At 48.1% G+C, this 25,631-nt stretch overlaps 1 protein-coding gene across 2 annotated transcripts in view; it reads right to left on the minus strand.

Moving 5' to 3' along the window:
* PRKN (parkin RBR E3 ubiquitin protein ligase) overlaps window positions 1-25,631 on the minus strand; it is a 1,041,656-nt gene that overhangs the window by 676,184 nt on the left and 339,841 nt on the right. For both annotated transcript variants that reach the window (XM_066248240.1, XM_066248238.1), the window contains exon 3: window positions 21,349-21,589. In XM_066248240.1, coding sequence (XP_066104337.1) covers window positions 21,349-21,589 — 241 coding nt within the window. The remainder of the gene's footprint in view (window positions 1-21,348; window positions 21,590-25,631) is intronic.

The following is a 25,631-nucleotide window of genomic DNA, read 5'->3' on the forward strand; positions in this document are numbered from 1 at the left end:
CATCTTAATGAAGAATGTCACCATCACCCAGATGTTCAACATGAACTCCATGGACCACCCTTAATTCCTCTGTTTCCCTCATACACTCCGTCCAATCCGAGACGGATACAATCTTCAAAATCCCTCCAGAACCGATCACGTCTCACCACCTCCACAGCAATCCATCCCCCAGCCGGCTATCACCATCACATCTCAACATCTCCACAGTGATCCATCCCCCAGCCGGCTATCACCATCACATCACCGGGATCCTCATAACGACCTCCACCCCTGCCGTTGCTCCTGACCAAGCCACTTCTCCACTGGAGCCCAGACTAGTCTTTCAGACACGTGTTAAACCCACCCCGCCCCCGCTCATTGTCCCCTGATGGCTTCACAGCCACATCCCTTACACACCTTCAAGTCCCGACATGCGCTGGCTGGCCCCGCCCCGCACTCACCGCCTCTAACCCGTCCGGCCCTCCTTGCCCGCACACCCTGAACCGAATCCCATGCCCTCCCTCGCGGGTCTTCCCATCTATGCTCCAGGTCTTTCTGGTACTCATGCCCCCCTCAAATGACGTAACAGATGAATTTATCTACTTGCTTGTCGCCTGTCTCTGCTACTACAGGGTCAGTTGTATGGGGTAGGAACCCGGCCTGTGGCGTTTACCATTACGTTTGAGCACCTAGAACCACTGAGCAGGTGCTCAATAATTATTTGCTTTATTGAAGGAAATATTAACAAATGTATGTACTTTGTCACAGACTATATAACTAAACAGTTCTTACAATCTATTATTGTCATATAAAGTAGAAATAAATATGGCTTTGAATAGCAGTTATTACTTTTAATCAAGTACATATATGTACAGGTATATGTGTACGTCTTACTTATGTGATTATTTTGTCATGTGTCTGTTTGGGACCAGTGGACGCATGGATCCACAGTAGGTGCGTGGGTGCACAAAAGCCTAGAAGTAGCTTTGAGAACAGCAAATGCTCAGAGCACGGAGAGCCCAGATGCATGCAGTCTGTCCAAGTCTCCTCCTGGGCAAGACACATCCGCTGGGACAGAGTGGGAAAGAAGGAAGGACACCCCCTGTGAAGTGGACACGTCTGTCCCCTGCTCTGCGGGGGGTGCCGCATCAGTTAGAGGGCCAGTGGCCGTCAGGAAGGACTATCTGCAGGCAGGCGGCGGGGCGTGGCATTCGGCAGGAGCCAGGAAAGGAGCCAGGAGAAAGGCACTTGTCTGATAACCAACTCCCTCGACGGTTCCACTTACTTTTAATAATGACAGCTCCGTGCTTGTTATTGTTGCGATTTTAATAATGCTCCCGAGGGACTTCGTCTGAACAATGCGTCCCCTAGGACTGGTCCACCGACTTCAGCTCTCATTTGATTGTTACTACAGAACAGTCTACAGAGCTGGGGGATAGGCCTCTCGACACAGCTGTTGACAGCAGAGGAGTCACAGACAGCCCACGACAGCCGGAGGAAAGCACGTTCCTGCTCTGTCGCCATGCCCTCGACTGCATTCCACAAGGACCCCTTCCTGTTCATTCACTTCTCTCTTGTCCCGGACAAGCCCCTCCCAGCGAGTCACGTCTGCCCCTCCCAGCGAGTCACGTCTCCACCGCTTTTTGAAGCAGTGCTTTATAAAAATTCTATGCATGCTGACCTGAAAATAACTTTAAATCTCTGCTGTCACTTTCTGGTTTTCTTTCTATCCCATAAATGTTTTTGAAAATAAAATAGTAGAGTCAGACATCTGCCTGTCTAATGGGCTATAAATCCACAGGTTGACCATTCATATACTGTAACAATGCTATAGATGGTGGAATCAGGGCACAGACAGTTTACCAGCCTTCTCAATAAATAAGGGAGAATTCGTTCTTTTCTGGATCCAACAAATAAATGCCCCCACCTCTTTCTCTGGGCTCCTTTCCCTCTCTCTCTACTGCAAGTCAAATATGCTTTCAAAAAAGACTTGAGTGCTAAGAGACAACAGATACACACAATCCCCCCAATCACCCTCCATGCAGGTCTTTTTATGATTGATTGATTTTAGCAAGAGAGAGGAAGGGAGAGGGGGAGAGAGCGGAATAGAGGGTGAAAGATGGGGAGAGAGAAAACAAGAGAAAGAGAGAGAGAGAGGAATATCGATCTGCTCCAGCATGTGCCCTGACCAGGGTTCAAACTGGCAACCTCTGAGCTCCGGGATGATGCTCTAACCAGCTGAACTCTCTGGCCAGGGCCATGCAGGTTTTCTTATTGGCCATGAATTTCCATTGAAATATTAACATCTCTCATTGTTTATGGAGGAGTTTTATTTATTTATTTATTACTTTTTTAGTAAGAGAGAGAAAGAGGCAGACAGACAGGAAGGGAGAAAGATGAGAAGCATCAACCTGTAAATAGTTGTGGTGAGAAATTTTATTTTTTTAATGGGAAAACCTAGTTCATTGCTCCAGTATTCTAAAGAATATTTGTATTTCAAATGGATTTGAAACAAGTAAAAACTATGCCCTCATAGACAAGCACACTTTTTAAATGGGGAAGGAATCCTCGAGGAAAATAATTAGTTACACGTCTTCCCACCAAAGTCCCCCAGGTTTGTGAAGACAAAGAACTGCCTTTACTTTTGCCTAGAACCGCAAGACAGCGGTGTGGGAACTGACCCGGAGAAACAGAGCCCATGCTAACAGCTACCTCCCTGATCGCGTCCAGAACAATTGGGTATTACCTTAGATCGTCTGAGCAAATAACAGTCCCGCCATGGCGTGGTCCTAGAACAATTACTCCCGGGTGACAGCTCCGTTCGATCAATTAATATTAAACATGCCAAGGCTTTTGTATTGTGAAATTAAGGTATTACCTCCTCGTTCATAAATCAGAAAACCTAATTCAATCACATTAACCATTGTCCCAAATGATTAAATTCATCTCAGACACAGAAAAACATAATTAAACCAAACAAAGCAATTTCTCACAGAGAAGACAGGAGGAGAGAAAAAGGCCTTTCGGGGCTCAAAGTCCTCATGCTGTGGAATTCCAGGGGCCCCGCCCCAGACAGAGGGACAGCTGGGCTCTGGATGCTGTGTGCTGGGCACCTGTTGTGTATTCTCGGTCCTCAGACTGCGGTGGCACCCTGGTGTCACCACCTGCCACACAGAGCTCCGTGGAGATGGAGACCTGTCACCTGGACGACTTTCATGCCCCTTTTTGGCCTGGCAGGTTGCACTGACGACCCCTGGAGAGCTACCTCCCACTAACAGGCTTCAGAGTAAACTCTCCCATTCACAGGAAGGGGAGGAGACTCATCTGCAGACTCAGAGGACAGTGGGGAGGAGAGAGGCGGCTCAGGGCCTGAGCTGGTCTAACACACTCCCACCCTTGGCCGCAGGTCCCTGACCCTCTGCTGCTGTCCCTTGCCGGCCATCCTGTCTGCAGTGGCCCCTGGCTGTGCTGGGGGGTGGGTGTCAGAGAGGCGGCCCGCACAGCGCACGGGCGGTCCCGTCACGGGCTCCCCGCCCCGTCCTCCTCTCTAAACACAGCGGAGCTTCCTGAGTGGCGCGTCGGACGTCAGGGGAGAGCGGCCTTCTCCCTCGGAGCTGGTGGACAGGTCGCCTTTCCTGCCACATTCCTGTCCACAGGCGGGTGACACAGCCGTGGTGTGCTATGAAACCATCGGTTGACCCCCGCCGGGTCAAACCAGACGTCACTTGAAATATTTCAGTGTCAACAAAGTCTCTGTAGCTTTCTTCCTCTCTCCTCTGTCACTCTCTTCGAGGTCCCGAGATCTTGGGGGCTTTGTCAAGTTCTTTAGTGACCAGGGGCCACATAAACAAGTAAGAAACTCCCGCCAGCCCTCATTACGCATTCCTACGTCACAGGACCTTTTCGACGCAGGGTCCGCCCACACGTGCCTGTAAACGACGGTCCTCGGACGTCGCGGATGAACTCGGATGGAGGATGCACGATGTGGCTCACTAACTGGGAGATCAACGTCATGCTTCAGATTTGGGTCAAATCAACGCCATGGTAAATACTTGAGTGAAAGGGGAAAGAACAGCACAAAAATGTGGGGTTTTTTTACATAAATATCTCCACAAGAACAAAAAGAAATAATTTCCTTACAAAATATTAATATTGCCATTAAATAATTCAACATCGGGGAAGACCTCTAATCTTTGACACAGTCACATAGACATGTCATTTATATGATTCTGAGAGTCATATAATACTGCAAAGAGATGTACCGCTCATTATTCCAATATTCATTCTCAACAGCAAGGAGACTTTAAAAGTGTTCAATGTCTATGTGAAATGGCTATTCAAGAATGCTGACTAGCCCTGGCCGGTTGGCTCAGCGGTAGAGCGTCGGCCTAGCGTGCGGAGGACCCGGGTTCGATTCCCGGCCAGGGCACACAGGAGAAGCGCCCATTTGCTTCTCCACCCCTCCGCCGCGCTTTCCTCTCTGTCTCTCTCTTCCCCTCCCGCAGCCAAGGCTCCATTGGAGCAGAGATGGCCCGGGCGCTGGGGATGGCTCTGTGGCCTCTGCCCCAGGCGCTAGAGTGGCTCTGGTCGCAACATGGCGACGCCCAGGATGGGCAGAGCATCGCCCCCTGGTGGGCAGAGCGTCGCCCCTGGTGGGCGTGCCGGGTGGATCCCGGTCGGGCGCATGCAGCATGCGGGAGTCTGTCTGTCTCTCCCCGTTTCCAGCTTCAGAAAAATGAAAAAAAAAAAAAAAAAAGAATGCTGACTAATATGTGAATCTAGTATTTTTTACAATAAGGTTGTTTTTAAAGTGTATGTATTTATTATTTTTATTAATTGACATAAATGGACCTACCAGGCCCTATCAGTTCACCGGGCATATTTATTTTAGATTGCATGTGTTCGGGAAAGCAGTCAGTATTTGTCGCTTTCAGTCTGACTTGTTTCACTCATTATAACACCCTCCAGGCCCACCCACATTGTGTATCACACCCTCTTTGCCTGACCGTCCACCAGTGGACGTCCAGGTTTCTTCCGTACCTTGGCTGTTGTAAATAATGCTGTGGACATAGGAGGGCACTGGTTGCCTATGCGTCCAATTAGTTTTATTTTCCCAGCTAAATATGCAGGAAGTGGAACTGCTAGACACTATGGTGGTCCGTGTCTCATTATTTCAGGAACCTCTGTAGTGGCCGCACCAACAGGGCAGCGGGGTTACCTTTTCTCCACGTCCTCGCCCACACTTGGTCGTCTCTTCGACAGGGATGAGGAGACAGCACGTTGTCGTTTTGACTGGCATTTCCCTGAGGGTCAGTGATGGCGGCGGCGCTTCATGTGTCTACTGGCCGTCTGTGGGTCCCCTTGGGAGGGGTTTCTACTCGAGTCTTCCGCCCGTTTTCTAATCAGGTTGTTTGCTCTTCTGAGATTAAGCTGTGTAAGCTCTCTGCGTGTGTTCTGGATATCACTGCTCATCAGATGTATGGTTTCTAAACATTTGCGCCCATTCAGTAGATTTCCCTTTCATTTTATCGACGGTTTCCTTCTCCGTCCAAATGCTTTGTAGTGTGATATGACCCCTTTGGTTTATTTTTGCTTCTGTTGCCCTTTCCAGAAAAGACTGTCCAAAAAAATATTGCTAAGATCTATGTCAAAGGGCTGACTGCCAATGTTTTCTTCTTGGCGCTTTATGATTGCAGGATTTACACCCAGGTCTTTAGTCCGTTCTGAATTTATTTTTCTAGGTGATGTAGGAGGACGCCCAATCCCACTTCTTTGCATGCAGCTGTCAGTGTTTCCAATGCCCTTTACTGGAGAGACTGTCCCTTCTCCGCCATCTGCCCCTCCTCCTTTGTCGTGGAGTACCTGACCACGTCTGCATGGGTTTCTTTCTGGGTCTCCACTCTCCTCCATTGACCTGTACGTCTGTTTTGGTGCCAGTCCCACAATGTTTTGATTATGATGGCATCGTAGTACCGTTTGGAAGCAGGGATAAGGCAGTACCTTTAACTTTGTTCTTCTTAAAATTACTATGACTATTTGGGGTCTTTTGTGGTTCCATATGAGTTTTAGAAATGTTTGCTCTATTTCAGTAAAAATTTCCGATGGTATTTTGATGGGGATTGCACTGAATTTAGTGGTATGGACATTTTAACAATATTCATTCTTCTGACACATGAGCACAATATGTCCTTCCACTTGTCCGTGTTCTCTTTCATTTTTTTCCATCAACGTCTTACAGTTTTCAGAGTGTGGGTCTCGGACCTCCTTGGTTAAATTTATTCCTAGGCATGAGTCTACCCGCCATCCTTCTCTCCGCGGAAGCTTTCCCGCCAGCACCTACTTCTCCCTCCGCGAGAGCTGCTCTACACGTAGACGCACATCCGCGTGTCGATGGGAGGAGCTGAGTGCGCGGCTCCTGTGTCACCCTCTTGCCTCTGCATTTACTCTTAGGGTTCATTACTTGAATTAATGTCCACGTGGTCTGAAGCTCAACCACAAATAAGTGGGGCACGTCCCCTCGTTCTGCTACTGTGGGCAAGTGGCATAACTCCCCATGAATAACACGTCAAGGACTTGCATGGACAACGTAGAGTTTCCCAGAGAGAGAGAGAGAGAGAGAGAGAGAGAGAGAGAGAAAGAGAGAGGGGAGAGGGGTGGAGAAGCAGTGGAGGGGAGAGGTGAGGGGGCGCTTCTCCTGTGTGCCCTGGCCGGGAATCAAACCCAGGACATCCGCGCACTGTACCGCTGAGCCAACAGGCCAGGGCCCCAGAAGTATTTCTTATTTGACAATGTTTACAAGGAATGCTTTCTTAGGAGGTCAGAATCGTTTCAACTGTTGTTTCTTAGTCTCTCCTAACTTTCCCTCTAAAGACTTGGAAAGACATGCTTGGTATGTAGGAAAAAAACAAAACCTGGGACTATTACACACACAAAAAGGAGTTCCTTTAAATCACCAAGTTAATTTCTACAAATCACACAGCAAGAGCTAGTACATTGTTTTTAAAAGTCAGTGAAACAAATACACCAACGACAACAGAACTGCCCAACCACAAAGGGAAAATGATTTACATAACCCTTTCATGCTTTCTGTCTTCGTGTCATGAAAGTTTCTTTGTTCACATTATCTCCAGTGGTCTGTTAAATGTTTGCAATGCATCACTGCGCTTCTGAACAACATTGTTAGGAATGAAAAGTGCTTTACCTATAAGAAACAAAGGCAGCTGAAAGATTGGTATAGAGACACGAGTTTGTCTGAAATACTTACGTGGTTGATGCCTACCTCACAGCCACAGGAAGGAGGCAGAATAGGACGCTTACACTTTCCCCTGGTAGTCAGAGCACTGTGGCAACAAGCACGTGGTGACAAGCGGATTTAAAAATGTGATGATTTGGTGGTTTTAGTATCACTCTGAAGGTGAGCTGTCCAGTAAAACTCAGATAATGCTCCAAAATCTCTAAATAGTGACTTTATTTCAGTACCAAATATTTGGTACAAAAGAAGGGTGCGTTCCATGAACCCTTACAGCCAGGTGGTGGCCACTGGGAGAGGGGAAAGAAAGCTGGCATCCCCAGTCCAGGACCTTGGGGGTGTCCCCTGTCCCTGTGGCAGAAGGCATACACCACATTGTCCAGGCTGAGAGGGGGTGATGTGCTTCCAGCCTTCTAGGTGTGTTGCTATTTGTATCCTCATTATCAAATGAATAGGTCACGCTTAACACTCACACCTTTGTGTGATTACATAGTGTGCATGTGTGTGCACACGGCTGGTGCACATTCACACCGTTTATGTTTATAATGTGCAGAAACACATGCCGAGCCTGTGGCGAGGACCTGAAGCTGCTGCTCTGACCAGCGCCTGGACAAGCACCCTGCAGACAGCTTCCTCAGAACACACAGGTGTGTGTGTGGGGGGGCATCCTCATTTCTATTTTGATGGGAAAAGAGCCAGGACTCTGGGAGTTCAGTGACCTTCTGTGAGGCCACACGGCTGAGCCGGGACCAACGCCTGCCTGGCTCCAAAGCCCGTGGCCCATAACCTTGGCCACTCTGGGTTCCAACCCCGAACGTTCTGCTGTGTTCTTGGTTGTTTAGGGTGGGAAAGAATGTGCAACTAGGAGAATTAAAAAAGCAAACAAACATCACATTCTTCTCTGACTCTTACTAGTAGGCATAGGAGGACATGTGGCAGTTCAGTTGAAGAACCTGTCACCATCCTCTACAAAGTGTAGACTCTCAAATGTCCACCCCCAAACAGTGTGGAAAAACATCTGAGGTGGGAGGCGAACTAGAGGCTGGATGCCCCCCGTGTGGGTGGAACCTGAGGCTGCTGCTCATGGCAACACCCCAGGATCCCCTTGTCACTCACTGTCCAGGTGCTGTGAGAAAGGGTAACTCACTACAGGACTGAGGTAACCAGGGTCACCGACAGTGCCCGCCGCGGCACACCAAACGAGCAAGTGCGGTGCACACCCTCTCCATGGGATGAGTCTCTATACAAAGTACTTCACAGAATGTATGGTTAAGAGAGGGAAATGCTTACATTGATGCTTTAAATAAATGATACAATTAGTGTAAGGAGTAAGCTATGGGCCCCGGACGGCTGACTCAGTGGACAGAGCTTTGACCTAGCGTATGAACGCACCCCAGGCTGGACCCTGGTCAGGGCACACAGGGGAAGCCACCGTCTGCTTCCCTCCCCCTCCCTCTCCCCCCCTCTCTTCTGCTCCCACAGCCAGTGGCTCGACTGGCTCGAGCTCTGGCCTTGGGTGCTGAGAATAACTCAGTTGATTTGTGGACCGTGGTGGGCGTGCATGAGGGAGTCTGTCTTTCCATCTCACCTCTTGTCACTTAAAAAAAAGAAAGAAACTATGGACTTGATATTCTGTATGAATAATTGCCTGTGGTAGACTCACTCCTACTTCCTGGAAATCCGGCACGAAGTTTGCAGATAAACCCTCCTCATTGAACAGGAAAGGCTGGCTTGCCGATTAGCAGACTAATGTCCCCAGATTTTATTTTCTACTTTATTTAGATTTTTCCTGATTCTAATTTGTTTCTATTTTGTTATATGTCATGTATTCTTTAGATATTTTGTGGCACAATATATTATGAACATAAATACCTAAAAGATATATTTTTACATTATAAAACCAAATTATGATGGCATACTAATAGTTACTAAGTTACTAATATAGAAATAGAACCACAGTTATCATGAATTTCATGGTTATCATACCAAGAGTTCTAGATAAAGTCCTTCACAAAGTTTGCATAGAAAACCTCTCATTTTTACTGCTTTAGATATGATAAAGTGGAGGGCTAGGGTGTTTGACCAGCAAGCCTAAGGTCAGCCAGCCAGCCAGCACAGAGCAGAGCTCAGATCCCGTCCGCCTCCCAACTACAATGAATTTCAGTTCTGTGGGAGTCGGCAAGTGGTCCTCCGCTCCTTCAACCCAAACTGTGCATCAGAAAACCCCGGAGTCAGGGCGGAGCCCGGGCCCACGGTGCGAGTCCAGGGGACAAGCAGAAGATCCTACAACTGGCTGGGCTGAATGAAGACCGGGGGAGACCGCCCACAGGAGTGACCCGACCAGCGTCTCCCAGGGGCTATAATATTACTTTTAACACTTTGACCCAATCACGGTCAATACAGACACTATATGTCTATCCATATCGAACATCACTATAAAGCTTCTTCACCTCCACTGGAAACAATGGTCTTGAAATGCAACATGTCGCCAGCAATACCAGCTAATTTTCTACCACAGATATATCAGGGGTTCTTCAATTTAGATGATGACATTTTACCTAGTTTCAGTAAAGTAGAATTCTTTCTATAAGCAATAAAAGTAACAAGATGAATTTCCTGGAACTTTTGTTTATGTACACGCACCTACATAATTTATCTGTCTACATTCCAAGGCAATTTATTTGTTTATTCATACTATATCCCTGGGATATTTCTAAAATGGAGTTTCACATTTTGAATTAAGAAGCTGCAAAAGAAGTTTTGAAAATAAGATAAGAAACTGCATTAAAGAAAGGGGAGCCTGGGTAGCTATACAGAAACTATCCTGCTTAATTCAGCTCTGACCTTCCCGGTACTCAGAGTGAAATATGGACACGGACACATGCCAGAGCACAGCCTCCCGCACGGGGTGTTGGTCCGCACTCCCCGAGCAGAAGGCAGACGGGCAGCACCCTTTGTCTCTACCATGAACATGCAGCTTCCCACAGGACTGGTACCTATTTGCAGCAAAAAGAACCAATGTCACCCGAGACTAAGAAAGTGGTTCAGTCATCACCGAAGCCAGAGGGTCTTCAGTGACCCTCCCAGTATGTGAATTTTGATAGTGTTCCTTTATTTTCTAAGGGGTGCTCTTCCCTGTCAATCCTACCCAGGTATTTTCCACTTAGGGGGACTCTCTCTGCAAATGAGTTGCCTCCCAGATGCAACACTCCCTTACACAGCAACAGATAATTAATTAATTAAAAATAGTTTCTGGATTCACAATGTCCTGCCAAATGCAAGTCTTCACATCTGCAGAAGGCTTCACTCTGGGTGCAAACGTTCTGAGTTACATACAGACAGAAGTGACTCACAGTTGCTCTTCTCTCTCCGCCCCTCCCACGAGGAGGCACCAGGGAATTGCAATCAACTTCAATTTACATGAAAGAGCCTTAAAAATAAAACAACAAAGTAATTAGATATGTTCATGAAAGGTAATTATGTCCTGTGATGACAGCGACTCCCAGAGTGCTGCAGGCTCCATTAGAAAATGCATTTCTCCTCCTAGAGATTCCTGCAGACTGGTCGGAGAGCAGGGAGAGGCCACGTTCTCATCGGTTACAAGCCTCTGATACGAATGGGGTCCCCCACGTGGCACGGACTGCAATAAATTACAGTGTGTGCTCTGTTTCTGAGATGGGCTCCATTTATCATTTTAGTGAAAGGATTCCATTATGCTAATGTCTTCCAAAATCACATTTTGCTGTTGCTGGAAGGTGACGAGGGGACATGGAGTTTTACGTTTAGAACCAAGAAGTTGTCTAGCGGGCACACTGTCCAAGGGTTAGTAAGAGGCCAGGAGAGTACATTGAAGGACTTATCAATGGCAATTCCTTAGGCTGCTCTGTCCTCAGAGGACAAGGGGGAAATATTATTGCAAGTTAAGTGTTAGGGGGGGAAAGAAAAGAAATGAATGCTACAAGAATGGGGGTATTAAAACCTGTCTTCAGGTAGAGGGGGGAGATTATTTTAAATCATTAAAATTGTGATTTACTATTGATCTAATGTATCAGTAGAATAGATACCTATTAAATAGTCTCTACTACATAGAAACTGGGCTGTCTGAATTATTTACGTTCTTCATTTACCATGTTCAAACAGTTTCAGAAATAAGTTAGCTAAAGATATACAATGTATACAAGGTTAATATGAATATTTTGTAACCTCACTGTATAGATAAGCAGGGTGCTTAGGTTTTGACTAGTCCCAAATCCCACATCCCAGTTCTCAGGAAAGAGAAAGATGATAAGCTAATTATTCTGTGCAAACTACATATTATTCCCTAGAGTAATGTCTTATTTCCATCTTTCCAAGAATTATCAATTCCCTCCAATCACCAAGGACTCTAAACATAATTCATGAATATATTGCATCATCAATCCATCAATAATTTGTAGTTACGAGCAACAACTGTCAAACAGCTGAGTAAAAACACATTACAACCAAATAGCTCCCTTTGGACCATTTATTGTAAATCAAAGCAACACCGAGGAGAAGCAGCTGCTCCTTAGAAACACTTGTGTGCTACACATTTGGCATCCGACTTTCTAATGCGGCCGAAAGCGCAGGCTGTGCACAGCAGGGTCTGCGTGCCGGGTTGGGCGCTCTGTCGTGTCCGGTTCAGCCGCTCAGTGGCTCCAGAGTTTTCTGTTCTACAATCTGAGTGCTCTTTAATTTGGGGGAGCTGTTCTGGATGGCTCACTGACCGTACGGGATGCTGTTCCCAAGGAGGAGACGGCGAAAACGCCAGGTGTGGTCCAGGGCAGGGACCGTTCTCTCTTAGGCTGTGTTACAGGCACAGAGCTAGGGCTTCTCAACACATTCTGTCGCGGCCGGGAGCTGACAGGACAAAAGAGCTTTAGAAATGTGTCTAAAGTAGCTTAGAAGCCCAGTTCACAAAATTGTGTTTGGAAAAAAAAAAGTTATATAACTTCTTACCAAATTCAAATTATAAAGTTTCTTACTGATGAACTCCAAAAAAATATATTGAAAGTGGTTTTTCTAGACTGTTGTGCATTTTCTGCCACCTTGTTTGTTTGGGTTTTTTTTTCCATCAAATGTCAAGCTGCGGATAGTATACACCCCTTATTTTGGGAAAATACTCAGGTACAGTATTTTAGAAAAGTGGAGATGTTTGTTGAAGGCCTTAGAATATAGTATTATTGTTGATTTCACAATCCACGCAGAGTCTAAGCAATTTTAATAACACACGTTGATCCAGTCAATTCAAAGGGAATGATATTTGGAACCAGAAAGACTTTGGTTCAAATCTTAGCCTCAATGCTTTTTAGCTGTGGGATCATGACCAAGAAATTTAATCTTTACTGTCAGTTTCTGTAAAAACAAAGGAATAATAATTGTTCCTAATAAAAATCTAATAAGATAAGTGCAAAAGCTTCATAAACTAGTGTTTATGGAAACTAGGAAAAATTTTCATTATTCTATGGAGAGTCAAAAAAAATGTATCTCTATGGTGGATTTAAGATAATCGTTGGCAGGAGAAAATACGATTTTCTGTGACAGTTCACACATTGAATGGGACTACTGTAGCTTCATTCTCAAAATAGAAAAACATCTGAAACTTGGAATTATGCTGAAGAGATTCTGATGGTTTCTTCAGTGCTATGGAGATCTCCTGGTTGGGCCATTTTATAACTGCATAGGGGCAGGGTTCACTTCATTCCCAGGAGAGGCATAAAGAATTCTGTCCGGTGGAGAAGATGGCCCAAGCGTATGGTTTATTGCCCTGTAAGAACTTGATATTTCTTTTTATCTAGCTTAGCAATCTTAGCCTAATTTCTCTTTCTATCTATCTGTCTGTCTATCTATTTATCTATCTATCATCTATGTATTTTTCATTATCTATGTATCTATGTTATGTAAGTATGTATGTATGTATCTATCATCTATCTACCTACCTACTTACCTACCTACCCTCCTACCATCTGTCATCCATCATCTATCCATCAACTAACCTCTTAAAGTTCTTTGAACCAATTTAGAGCTCCGTATTCCCCTGCTGAATAAAATGTTGACAACTCTTCGTTATATTTTTGCATGAAAGCCATAATCTTGCCTTTATGAAATCAGACGTTCACAATATTGGAGGTGCTGAGAAAGCTGCATCGTCCGAGACGTTCGCCCCCTAGGCGACGAGGCAGGGCGCGTTTTTTCTTGGTTCCTGAAGTAAATCCTGGCCAAACAGAACTTGACCCCCACTAATCCCGTCTCTGTTCCCCCTTTCTCTATGGGATCACATGATGATTTACGTCTGTGGATCAGGCCCCCTGTTCATGGTTGCAGTGGCTGGAAGACAGGCTCTACGTTCTGACGGGCGAGCTATGAAGATGGAGTAACTCTTCTCTGCTGAGTAAGAGACCACGGATGTTGGAGTCACTTCTGCTTATCTGTCTGTGATCTCAAGCCAATGTTCGCCTCCTGGGCAGGTGAGCAGCTCTTTGGAATTGGACCAGTAGGTTTTTGTGCTGCTTCTATGCTTACTGTTGACCTCTGGCTGACCTTGGGGGATTGAAGCTCTGAGCCACCCCACCACCACCCCACCCCTGTCTGTGTCTCGGATGGGCTTCTGACTACAGTTGTTATGAAATATTCTCCTAGTGCCTGGAACTGTTAATAAGCTAAATTATCACATCACAAATTAAAGAAACTTTGTTCTGTTTGGTTTAGAGAAATAAACACTTCTGTAAATGAAATATTCTCAATATTCAGAGAAAATAAACTATTAATAAAAATTGAATACTCTAAATGTTCTAGACATTTAAGGAAGAATCCTTCCTATAGAAAGTACTAGCTAAGAAAGAGTTGAATTTGAGTTTAGACAATGAAGGAGACTCTTTGAACACTTGCATTGTTTTAATAATTTGGATTAAAAAAATAAAAGCTACACATATTTTCTCTGACCTATCAGTGTGCCAAGATTTTTATGTTATATTTTCTTTTCTTTTTTCTTTTCTTTTCTTTTTTTACAGAGACAGAGAGTCAGAGAGAGGGATAGACAGGGACAGACAGACAGGAACAGAGAGAGATGAGAAGCATCAACTATTAGTTTTTTTGTTGCAACACCTTAGTTGTTCATTAATTGCTTTCTCATATGTGCCTTGACTGTGGGGCTACAGCAGACCAAGTGACCCCTCGCTCAAGCCAGCGACCTTGGGTCCAAGCTGGGGAGCTTTGCTCAAACCAGATGAGCCCACGCTCAAGCCGGCGACCTTGGGGTCTTGAACCTGGGTCCTCCGCACCCCAGTCCGACACTCTGTCCACTGTGCCACCACCTGGTCAAGCTATGTTATATTTTCTATAGCACAGCAGGACCAGCCAATGGCTGTCACTTCCTGAAGACCACACAAGCTCGTCTCTGAGTCCACCTCCCTGAGGTGACCGTCAGCCCCGATCGCCTCCAGAGCCCCCGACCCCCGCAGGGGAGGACACTTGTCTTAGCCTCCTCTCCTCTATGTCATCCCCCCCTTGACTGCCGAGTTGCCTCTTTTTCAGACTTCACTCCACTCTAGTTTGTACGTTAGACCTTCTAAACTGTGTGCTAGTCCAGGGTCTGAGTCTTCTTTGTAGCCTTCTTTGTCATCCTCTCTCTCCTGTTGCCAGTTACGGTTATCACATAGCGAGCTCCCCAAGGCTCTGCCACACGCGGCAGCACCGACGGACCTTGATGACATCACGCTGAAGGAGACACGCCAGCACATGAAGATGAACACAGTGCGGCTCTTCTCACACGAGGGATCTACAGGCATCCACTTCACAGAGACAGAACGCAGACAGAGATTCCCAGGGACGGAGGGGGAAGGGGACAGAGTGTCCGTTCTGCAAGTGGGGAAAGCTCTGGAGTCTGGTCCTGCGACAGTGTGGACATCCTCACCACCGCTGAACAGCCCACGCTCTAGGCCATGGCGGTGCTACGTGGATGCCACCTGCCCGCCGCCGACAAGCACTCCTGCAAAGCGGTGGGCAAAGCGACGACCAGGAGCCACCCGGCGGCCTCGAGAAAGGGCAGCAAAGAGGAAGAATCAGCCCGTTCTGCTTCTGGAATCGTGTTTGCACTTCTGGGAATGGCACATAGCACGCTTCCCCTCCCTCAGAAACTCACCCCCGAATGTGTCAGGCTGGCAGGACCCTCCTACTGTGCAAGCTCGCCCTCTGCGGTCTGACTTACATTGGGAGGGCATATTAGGGCAAAAATGTCTTTGCTGGAGAAAAATTAAGTTCTTGGCAGAACCATAATGTATCTTTAGTAATTTGATGTGATAGCAAATTGAAGTCGCTCCAGTAGGACTGCCAACATTTTGTCATTTCAGGGGAAGGTTTGTACAAGAAGCTCTCCTTGAATCTGTCCGACACACCAGAAAATTCACCCTCTGGCTTCAAGTCATTAGCACACACGATACACATTTTCAAGCACTTGAGATGTGGTTCTCGGATAAAATGAGAATTAAGTCTGAAGTTTATCATTCTATTTCATTAGTAGGCCTCCATGGCTGATTTGTATCTGGCAGGTGGTAACTAATTTATAATCCTAGAATAATTTTTGTCTGGTACTGCCTACGATGACTGGCAAAAAAAAAAAAAAAAAAAAAAAAAAACCAAAAAAACTGCTGATAGAAACATATCCTCTAATAATCATGATGTATCTATAACATGCATTCAGAGCTCGAGCCTTAAGAGCAGTTTCATTTATTTTTTAATAGCCTTTATTTATTAGGAACACTTTCAGGTCCACAGTAAAATGGAGCATAAAGTTCCGGGGTCCCCGAGGACCCTCTTCACTGACACACACACACACACACACACAGCGTGCTCCATTACCGACACGGCACACCCGCGCAGCGAGATGGCACGCTGACCGACCCTTCATGGTTGCTCAGTGCCCGTAGTTTGCACCAGGGTTCGCGTCAGCGGGGTGTCCCCTACGGGTTCGGACTAATGGATACTGGCGCGCCTCCACCGTTGCAGTCTCACACGGAACAGAACTTTTGTCCTAAACGTCCTCTGTGCTCTGGCTGGGTCGTTCTTCCCTCCCCGCAATCCCTGGAGACCACATTTTTCATTGTCTTCATGGTGGTGTTTTTTTCCAGAATGTCATTTAGTTGGACTCACACAGTATGCAGGCTTCTCAAATTGGCTTCTTTCACTCAGTAATATGCAGTGAAGTTTCCTCCATGGTTTTTAGTCATTTGATAGCTCTTTTGTTTCTAGCACTGAATAATATTTCATTGTCTGAATGTACCACCGCTTATCTATACACCTACTGAAGGACATGGTGGCTGCTTCCAAATTCTGTTAATTATGACGAAAGCTGCAATGAACATGTAGGTGCAGATGATTACTTAGACATACATTTTCAACACATTTGAGCAAACACCAAGGAGCACAGTTGCTGGGCTGCACGGAAAGAGTATGCTTAACTTTGTAGGAGACTGTTAGACTATCTTCCAAAGTGGCCGCACCATTGTGCATTCCCACCAGCAGTGAAGAAAAGTCTTGTTGCTCCACATCCGTGTCAGCATTTGGTGTTGTCAGTGTTTTGGATTTTGGCCATTCTGATAGGTGTGTGTTGTGGTATCTCTCTGTTTTAGTTTGCATTTCCCTAATGACATATGTTATGGAGAATCTTTTCATATGGCTATTTGCTACCTGTATATGTTCTTTGGTGAGGTGTCTTAACACCTTTTCCCTATTTTTTAATTGGGTTGTTCATGTCATGGTTAACTTTTCCAAGTCCCTTTCATATTTTGGATACCAGTCCTTTATTAGATGTGTCTTCTGTAAATACTTTTTCCCAGTCTACAGTTTATCTCCTCATGACCTTGACACTGTCTTTCAGAAAGAAATGTCCAGTTTAATAAAGTCTAGCTTATCATTTATTTACTTCATAGATGCCTGTGGTGTTGTATCTAAAAAGTTATCACCATCTTCAAGGTCATCTAAAGTTTTCTCCTATGTTATATTCTAGGAGTTTTATAGTTTTGTGTTCCACATTTAAATACATGCTCCGTCTTGAGCTCATGTTACAAAGTGTGAGGTCTGTGTCTTCATCCGGTTGTTCCCACACCATCTGTTGTCTCTTCTCCTTGGTCAGAGATCAGCTGACCATACTATGTGGGTCTATTTCTCGGGCTATTTTATTCCATTTATCTATTTGCCTATTCTTGCACTAAAACGACACTGGTTTGATTATTCTAGCTTTATAGCATGGCTTGAAATCGGGAGCCTCAAGTCTGACTTCCCTCTTCTCCTCCAATATTTCGTTGCCTGGGTCTTCTGCCTGTTCATATAAACTTTAGAGTCCGTTTATCAATATCCACAAAATAACTAGCTGGGATTTTAACCGGGGTTGTTTAGAGCAAGTTGGGAAGTTGACGGCCTTGAATATTGAGTCCTCTCCACAACATGGAATGTCTCTCCATTAGTTTTGTTCTTTGGTGTCTTTCATCAGTGTCGTGTGTCTTTCCTCATCTGACTCCCACACATAGTTTTCTAGGATTCCAAGATTTTTCATTTATGGGGTGCTAATGTAAATGGTATTATGTTTTCCATTTCAAACCACTTGTTCATTGCTGGTAATAAAAGAAAGCAATTGACTTTTGTATACTAACTTTATGTCCAGCACTCTTGATATTCGTTCCAGGAGTTTTCTTCTTCTTTTTCTATTTTGTCAATTCTTTCAGATTTTCTACACAGACAATCATGCTATCTGTGAACAAGGCCAGTTCTGCATCTTCTTCTCGACCCAGATGCCTTCTCACTTCTCCTCTCGCCTCACCACGTCAGCTGAGACTTCCTGCGCAACGTGGGAACGGAGTGTGGGAGGCCAGCTCTCTCTAATCTTCTTCAGATTCGTCTAATTTTAATTACTTTCTTATTTTATGTTTTCGAGTTATAGTTCAATAATGTATTCCAGCATGTAATGCTTCATCAAAAGTAGTGTCATTCCTTTACTAAGAAGACATATTTGTTTTATTATAAAACGTTCTTCAATGTTAATAAAATGCTTTCTTAGTAAGCTAGGGCACTAAGACTTGAAAGGATTTCATAAAAGTAACAAAAGTTTTATTTTTAAATACTAAAAAATATATGAAAAAATAGTATACCACGTGACATAAATGTCGAGGTTTAAATATTGACTAAATTAACGATTCTTCAAAATGACCTATTGTTCGACTGTGTCTACTTCAAACAAAACATCTAGAGGAAATGAAGAAAAAACTCACTCGTTTCTTTTGCTACCTGTGCTTAGAAGAATACAGCCTAGTGCACACTTGCAACACAAGCTCTGAAGTGAGACAGTCCCCGAAAAGTCTCGCCTTGTTTGGGTCAGTTTCTCAAACGGTTTACAGGTGGCTCTTTCCCGCCTATAACAGGGACATTGGCACTCTCCTGTGCCAATGATGGGGCTCCCACAGGGTTAAGGAAGACCTCTCGCGGGAGCCGTGCTCAGAGCAGCGCTAGTTCGCAGCAGGCGCTCACGGATACTGACTATTACCATCCCCACTGGTTCCTGAGGCAGGGGCGTTGCAGCATTTCCCTTGATCTGAAAAGCCGGTCCTGCTGCGTCCATGCTGGCCTCCGACAGTGAATTCCCTGCGGCCCAGGTGAGCCTTCCCTGTGGCAGACCCTTCCCCGCCATCGCTCAGAACCCCTGCAGCGGCTCCTGGCTCCCAGGGTAAACCCAGAGCCCACACACCCAGCACAGCCTGCCCCGCCGGCCCCTTTCTGGGTTCCTGGCCTCCTCAGGCTCCGCTCCCGGGCCCCTGCTGTGCGGACAACCTCCTGCGTTCTGAGCATGGTCCCGCCTGCCTCCCGGCTGCACCCCCCCTTCTGAGCTCCCTGCATGGGGGGGTGCTCTCCTCAAATGTCACTTCACCAGAGGGGCCTCCTCGCCACCTTACAGGAAAGAGCACCCGCCCAACACGCTCTCTTCCTTTTCTCCCACCAAGTTTGTCACCAGAGGACACACTTCTTAGTTATTTGTTTCTTTACCTTCTTCCCAAGTGGAATGGGATCCATTCAGGTAAGCTTTTTTTTCTTTCTGTTTCTGTTTCCTGCTACACCCCAGCACCTAGGACTGTGCCGGGCACAGAGCAGGAATTCTCTCTCTGTTTCTGTACTTCACTGTGTGACAAATGATGGAAAATATTCCTATGTTTCTTCTAGGTCCAATAGCCTCACCTCATCTGACCTTTATGGGGTCATGAATGGCGCCTCGTTAAGAAAACTCAGACATAACTCGCGGCCTTAGGTCAGGCATGGTGCCCGGGAATCGCCTACGCGATGCTCTCATTCAGATGTTTATAAGATGATGTAATGGATACATTCACAACATTATAGACAATACAGTCTCTTCGTGTTTGGGACTCCACGCTCCTCAAAGCCTGGCTCTAGAACCACGCTTTCAGCCGGACCTGGGAGCTTGTCAGAAATGCGGGTCCCAGCCCCCACCCCACCCCACTGCCGGGCCTGGCCTCCCTCAGGTGACTGATGTGCTCTGAAGCTTGGAAACCCCTGCTCTGAGGAATACTTCAGTGGCTCATTTCAGTTCTCCGGCTCCCTCTTCTAAACCCTAGCGCACCACACCCTATCTGCAGCCTACGTAAAATCGCGCACTGAGGGCTTGACTCTACTGTCCATCCCGACATGAACTCTCATATTGGCCAGTATGGTCTTTTTCATCGGTCAATTCCCAAAAGTCACGTTCTGAGGTTTGGAAGCTCTGACTTGTTCCAGCTACTTTGCTGGAGCCCAGTGTTTAGGAGTTCGATTCCCTCCATCTTCAGTGGTCACCTGCGTTCTCCCCCATTTAATTAGAACGTGCTGGAAACACACAGAATGGGGACTTCTTTCTCTCATGTTTCTCTAAGGCAGAGGTTTTCAAACACTTTGTAACCGGGGATTTGTTTCCCAAATGAAACGCGTTGTTGGTACAGAACAGGTAAAGCCGGCCCATAGAGGACTGCTCTGGCTCCCACTGATGGACTCCGTCTTTTCCTGTCTCTCCCTGACCCGCCCCTCCTCCCACCCGGTGTGGACACAGGGTGGGGACACAGTTGTAGGTCAGAGAAGCTGCACGGTGGGCGGGTCTCTCAGAGTGTGGTCGGCACCAGGATTTCTGGGTCTCGACGCTGGGCCACCCCAACCAGAGGTCCTGGTCCTGGAATACACATGGACAGGCACCGCGCCAGCCTCACCCTCGGGTGTGGGGTCTGCTCTAGAGCTCTATCCGGAGTGTCGTTCTTGTCAAAGGAATAATAATCACACAAGGAGGGGGTCTGCCCACAGTCATCCCCAAGTATCCCGCTCAAAGTTCTCTAGCCATTCAGACAGACACCCCGAGGGTCAAGACATTTTAAAAGGTGAAGTCTCATTTTCTCTGAATAATTTTAACTAGAGCATTTGTTCTAACAGTTAAACACACAGAAATTCTGATAAATGGATTACTACATTTACAATGTTAAGTAACTTAGTAAACGTTTATCAATCACCACTTTTCTAGGATTTGTTAGGGAAAACCACAGTAGTTTGGACGAATGTCCCACCCTTGACGACACAGCTCCAACAGCAGGAAGGAGAGCACAGAACAGACAGCAGGACGAGGTCTGAGCTGTCTAGAAAAGGTCCTTTCCATTCTTAATTAAGGGGTGGCTCTTCCCATTTCTCTACATCATCGGGAATACAACCAACCAAAATGTGTTTTAATTAAATAAGAAATAGTAGAGAAGAAAGACAAGAGCTGACAGGGATATGTCTGTGCCTCAATCATCTATTTTGACCTTAGCACAAAAGTAGCTCATGCTCCCACCCTGGCTCCTTGAAAATAAAATATAATACAATCATTATGGTCATAAGGGCTCCGTCCCTTACGCCCTTTCTCGACATAAAAACCTTTATGTTGTTCTACTTATTCAATGCATCATCTCGCATTTTATATCCAAAGGTCTCCTCCTGGTGAGGTCTCCCCCCAGTGACAGAACTGCACACAGACACAAAGACCCCTTCTCGTTGGGGACGTCACCACACAAACGCTTTACAGGCCGGAAGCAGAGTCACATCATTACCTGGGCTTCCGGCTGGCGAGGCACCGCTCTCTCCGTCCTCGTTCAGAATGACAGCCAGGCCCACCGAGTCAGTCGGGAGGACGGAGCTGCTGAAGTCCACGCGAGTGAGGCTCTCCGGCTCCCGGGCGGGGGGCCCTGCCGTGCTCCGTGGGCTGTCCCCGCCAGGGGTGGTCATTCCTGGGCCTTCTCGCCCGGGTCTCAGCACGACGTGGACGATGCTCTGCTGGTCCAGGTCACAGCTCTGCGTGGGAACAAGGACAGGCACGCTGAGAACCGCTAGCATTGACGCGCCCCGGGATGCTGAACACGCCCTCAGTTCTCGAGTGTGTAAGAGATTCTCAAATCTGCTTCCACGCGATGTCTGTGTGCAGTCACGGTGCGCACAGGAGAGTGGCGTGTGTGATGGGCCGAGTCAGGCGTGCCCACCCTGCCCGGGGCCACAGCGCCTGCCCGGTGCCTGCTGCACACGCAACACGGAACTGGGCCAGACACTGAGAAACAGGGATAAAGGAAACAGGACCACACAGAACTAAAGTAACATTCAAAGGGATGTGAAATCTCATCTAGACGAAATTACGTAGCATGCACAGGAAAGAGTAACGTTCATTTAAAACTGATTTGCTCAGAAGTGATATGTTCTCATAATTATCAGCTTTGAGGACTGGCATTCATCCCTATTTTAAAAGTAAAGAGAATTGCTTATTACCAAGCACAGGGCATTTTCTCCAGAAGTTAAGATACATGTGTTTTTGATAGAACCTACATACAGCCTTACATCACAGCAAACACATCGTCACCCCACGGGGACCCAGGAGTCATGGCCTGCTTCTTCCGGCTTCACAGGTGAACATGGGACCCGTTTACAAAAATGTTCTGCATCTATACATGGATATGTACCAACAGGAGACTTGAAAATTCAGTGGAATGAAAGTTAGACATCAAGATTATGTGCTAATACAAAAATTAGACTACATGGAATCCCAGGTTCATAATATCTACTGGACAGAAACTGTCACTCATCTGCCCCGCCTCCCACAGAGCGAGGACCTCACTCAGGCTCAGAAAATGCCCAATCTCAATGTCTCAAACCACCTGTTGCCGTTCGCTCTCATTTTAGGAATGTTCAAAGAATATGATGAGTTCACAATGAATTCCGCCTCCCGCCTCCTGTAACCCCAGCCAGCGCGTCCTGCCTTCATGATCAGACTTTCTAGACGGGTGTCCGTCACTCATAGGCACTGCTGTGGTCTGAGTCCTTCACTCTGGAAGGTCACTGCGATGGCTCTGGTCCTAAGTACCAATTCCACCAGCCGGGAAGTTTCCTGGGGCCGGAGACATGGGACAAAGGCTGACAGCTCCACCTTCCGTCGGGAATGTCTGAAGGAAACACACAGACGAGGCGAGTCTTGGGTTCTGGGTAGACCACGTGTATATCCTCTGTCCTGCGTGGTGGGGTGCAGGCTTCTGACCCACCGCTGGAAGGGGCCACACCTCACATGCTCGGCTGGGGCAGCATAACGGCTGTTCCGAGAACCAGCCGCCCGGGTGGCGCAGACGGCTCTTCCGGACTCACGGGAGCTCGGGTCGGCACCGCCCCCTCCTCCTTCTATCCTTCGCCACCACTGGGCTCCGGCGTGGACACAGGTGAGCACAGGGACTTCCTGAGGAGAGTCTCCGTGCCCTGGTGTGGTCGGCACAGTTCGGAGACGACCCGCAACACCCTTGTTTAACCCCTTCCTGCGAGTGCGGGAAGAAACCTACGATGTGATGGCAGGTCACCCCGATTAGATGACGTCGTATCGCACAAGAACTTTAAGGATTGATCATCTAATCTGGGTAGGCCTGACGCAATCAGTGAGCCCTTTAAGGATATGAGTTCTTCCTGGTGAAAACTAGGTGAAGCATGAGACCCACTCAGCAGGAAGCGGGTCCCCACGCTGGCCGTGAACGTGGAAGGGGCCATGTGCCTCAGGTCTAGAAATGCAGGCAGCCTGTAGGGGCTGAGAGTGGCCCCTGGCTGACAGTGTGGGGGAAACAGCTGTGTTAGGCTTGCTCACTGGCGTCCCGGCTGCAAACACGTTGCACGATTAGTGCGTGAGCACGTGGCAGAAAGCCACGTGTGTGTCTATGAAAAGCTATGGCCGCTTTCCCTCGGTGGGGCGATTCGCCCAGATTGCTCTCCTGCCCCTGGGAGGTGCAGTTCCCCGATTCCCTCAGCCACCACCGTGAGGGGCGGTGTTCCTGACCCTTCACCCTCCACTGCGCAAAGCGGTTTTCCTTTATTTGCTCGCCTGTCTCTGCCAGCCTCCAAAAAACGGGTGTGGCCTGAGTCTTTCCAGCTCTGTGGTTCCTCTATCGTCTGCCCTAGTCCAGTGTGAACCTGCCTGGCCTCGACCACCAGCATTACAGACAGCAAGAGATCTGGGTCCCTAACCCTACAACTGCAAGGAAGCCAGTTCTGCCAGCGCCACGTGAGCTTGGAGAAGGACCCTGAGCTCCAGAGGAGACCCAGCCCTGGCCGACCCTGGGACTTCAGCAGGGGAGGACTTCGGCAGGGGAGGACTTTGGCGGGGGAGGACTTCGGCCGGGGAGGACTTCGGTTGGGGAGGACTTCGGCGGGGGAGGACTTCAGCCGGGGGAGGACTTCAGGTGGGGGAGGACTTCAGCCCGGGGAGGACCTCGGCCCGGGGAGGACTTCAGCAGGGGGAGGACTTCGGCCTGGGGAGGACTTCGGCGGGGGGAGGACTTCGGCGGGGGAGGACTTCAGGTGGGGGAGGACTTCGGCCCGGGGAGGACTTCGGCCTGGGGAGGACTTCAGCGGGGGGAGGACTTCGGCGGGGGAGGGCTTTGGCGGGGGAGGGCTTCGGCGGGGGAGGACTTTAGCGGGGGAGGACTTCAGGTGGGGGAGGACTTCAGGCGGGGGAGGACTTCGGCGGGGGAGGACTTCAGCTGGGGGAGGACTTCAGCGGGGGAGGACTTCAGCCAGGGGAGGACTTCAGCGGGAAGGACTTCAGCCGGGGGAGAACTTCAGCCAGGGGAGGACTTCAGCCGGGGGAGATCCTGGCCAGAGAACGCCTGCGTTGTGCCGAGACTGCTGAGCCGGGCCAACCATGGGACCGTGAATAGGTGTGTCTGCCCTGAGGTTCTGGTCATTGTTGTGCAACAAAAGAAAACCAGTGTCACTGGCCACCCCCTCTAAGCCTCTGTCACTGCCACCTAACATTCCTCACCCGTCAGCTCAGTATGAACTGACTGAGACTGATTCTGGGATGTTCTGCCAACCTCTTTAAACATAATCATAATGTGAAGGCCTCTGTCCCCACACCACACACACACACACACACACACACACACATACTCTCTCTCTCTCTCTCTCTTCCTAGAGAAATGAGATGTCAGGTGGCTTTTAGAAAGATGAGCAAATTGTCAAAATACCGTGACACCAGTTATACATAGTTTGAGAAGTAATTCAGTTCTACTCATTCTGCTACAATTTAAAAAAATGCAACATTTTAATGAAAGCAGTTAGTAACGCAGGAAATCGAGTGTTTCTGGGGCACCCCCATGTTCACACTGCTGTCCACATGGGCCCAGCATGCGGGCCACCCTCCGCCACGTTGAAGCAGATGGCCAACCCGAATGTCCTCCAAGGACACCCCTTTCCATCAACCTCCTGGCCGGCTCGTGGGGGCGTGGGCACGTCTCCCAGCTCCTGAGAGACAGAGAGGCTGACAACCCGGCCTTCTGTCCAGAGTGTGCTCAGGGAACTTACACAGGAGGTGTCTTGGGCTGCAGGGACGCAGAGACCCTCCTGGCAGGGGGCAGCAGCTAGCGGGTTACATTCAGCCCTGGAAAAGGAGAGGTGTCTTCCTTACTGTTCGCCGGGCAGGGCCTGTGCCAGCAGGCAGCCGCCTGGCATGGGCGGAGCTGCTCCGTCTCAGGGGCCTCTCTGCCCTCGCCCCCTGCGCTGGCTCACAAGTCCTGCAGCCGTCCCCTCATGGGACAGCCTCTCCTCCGTCAGACCGGCCGCAGAAACCAGCTTCTCCCCCTGCCTCCTGTCCTCACAGCCCCAGGACCGCCCCTCCGCAGCCTCGGTCATTCTGGGCCCCTCTGTCTGCCCCTGCCTGCTCCACCGTTTCTGTCCAAGCCCCCTTGTCCCCCAGGGGCTGCGCCCCGTCCCCACCAAGAACTCTCAGTATTCCTGCGTTTCCCAAGTGCTTCAGCAGAATCACCACCCTGGGCTCCGCCTCCCACTGTCACCTCTAGCTGGAGGCCAAGAGCGA

Source organism: Saccopteryx bilineata, chromosome 12 (genome assembly GCF_036850765.1).
Source record: "Saccopteryx bilineata isolate mSacBil1 chromosome 12, mSacBil1_pri_phased_curated, whole genome shotgun sequence".
In the NCBI taxonomy this organism is placed as follows: Eukaryota; Metazoa; Chordata; class Mammalia; order Chiroptera; family Emballonuridae; genus Saccopteryx; species Saccopteryx bilineata.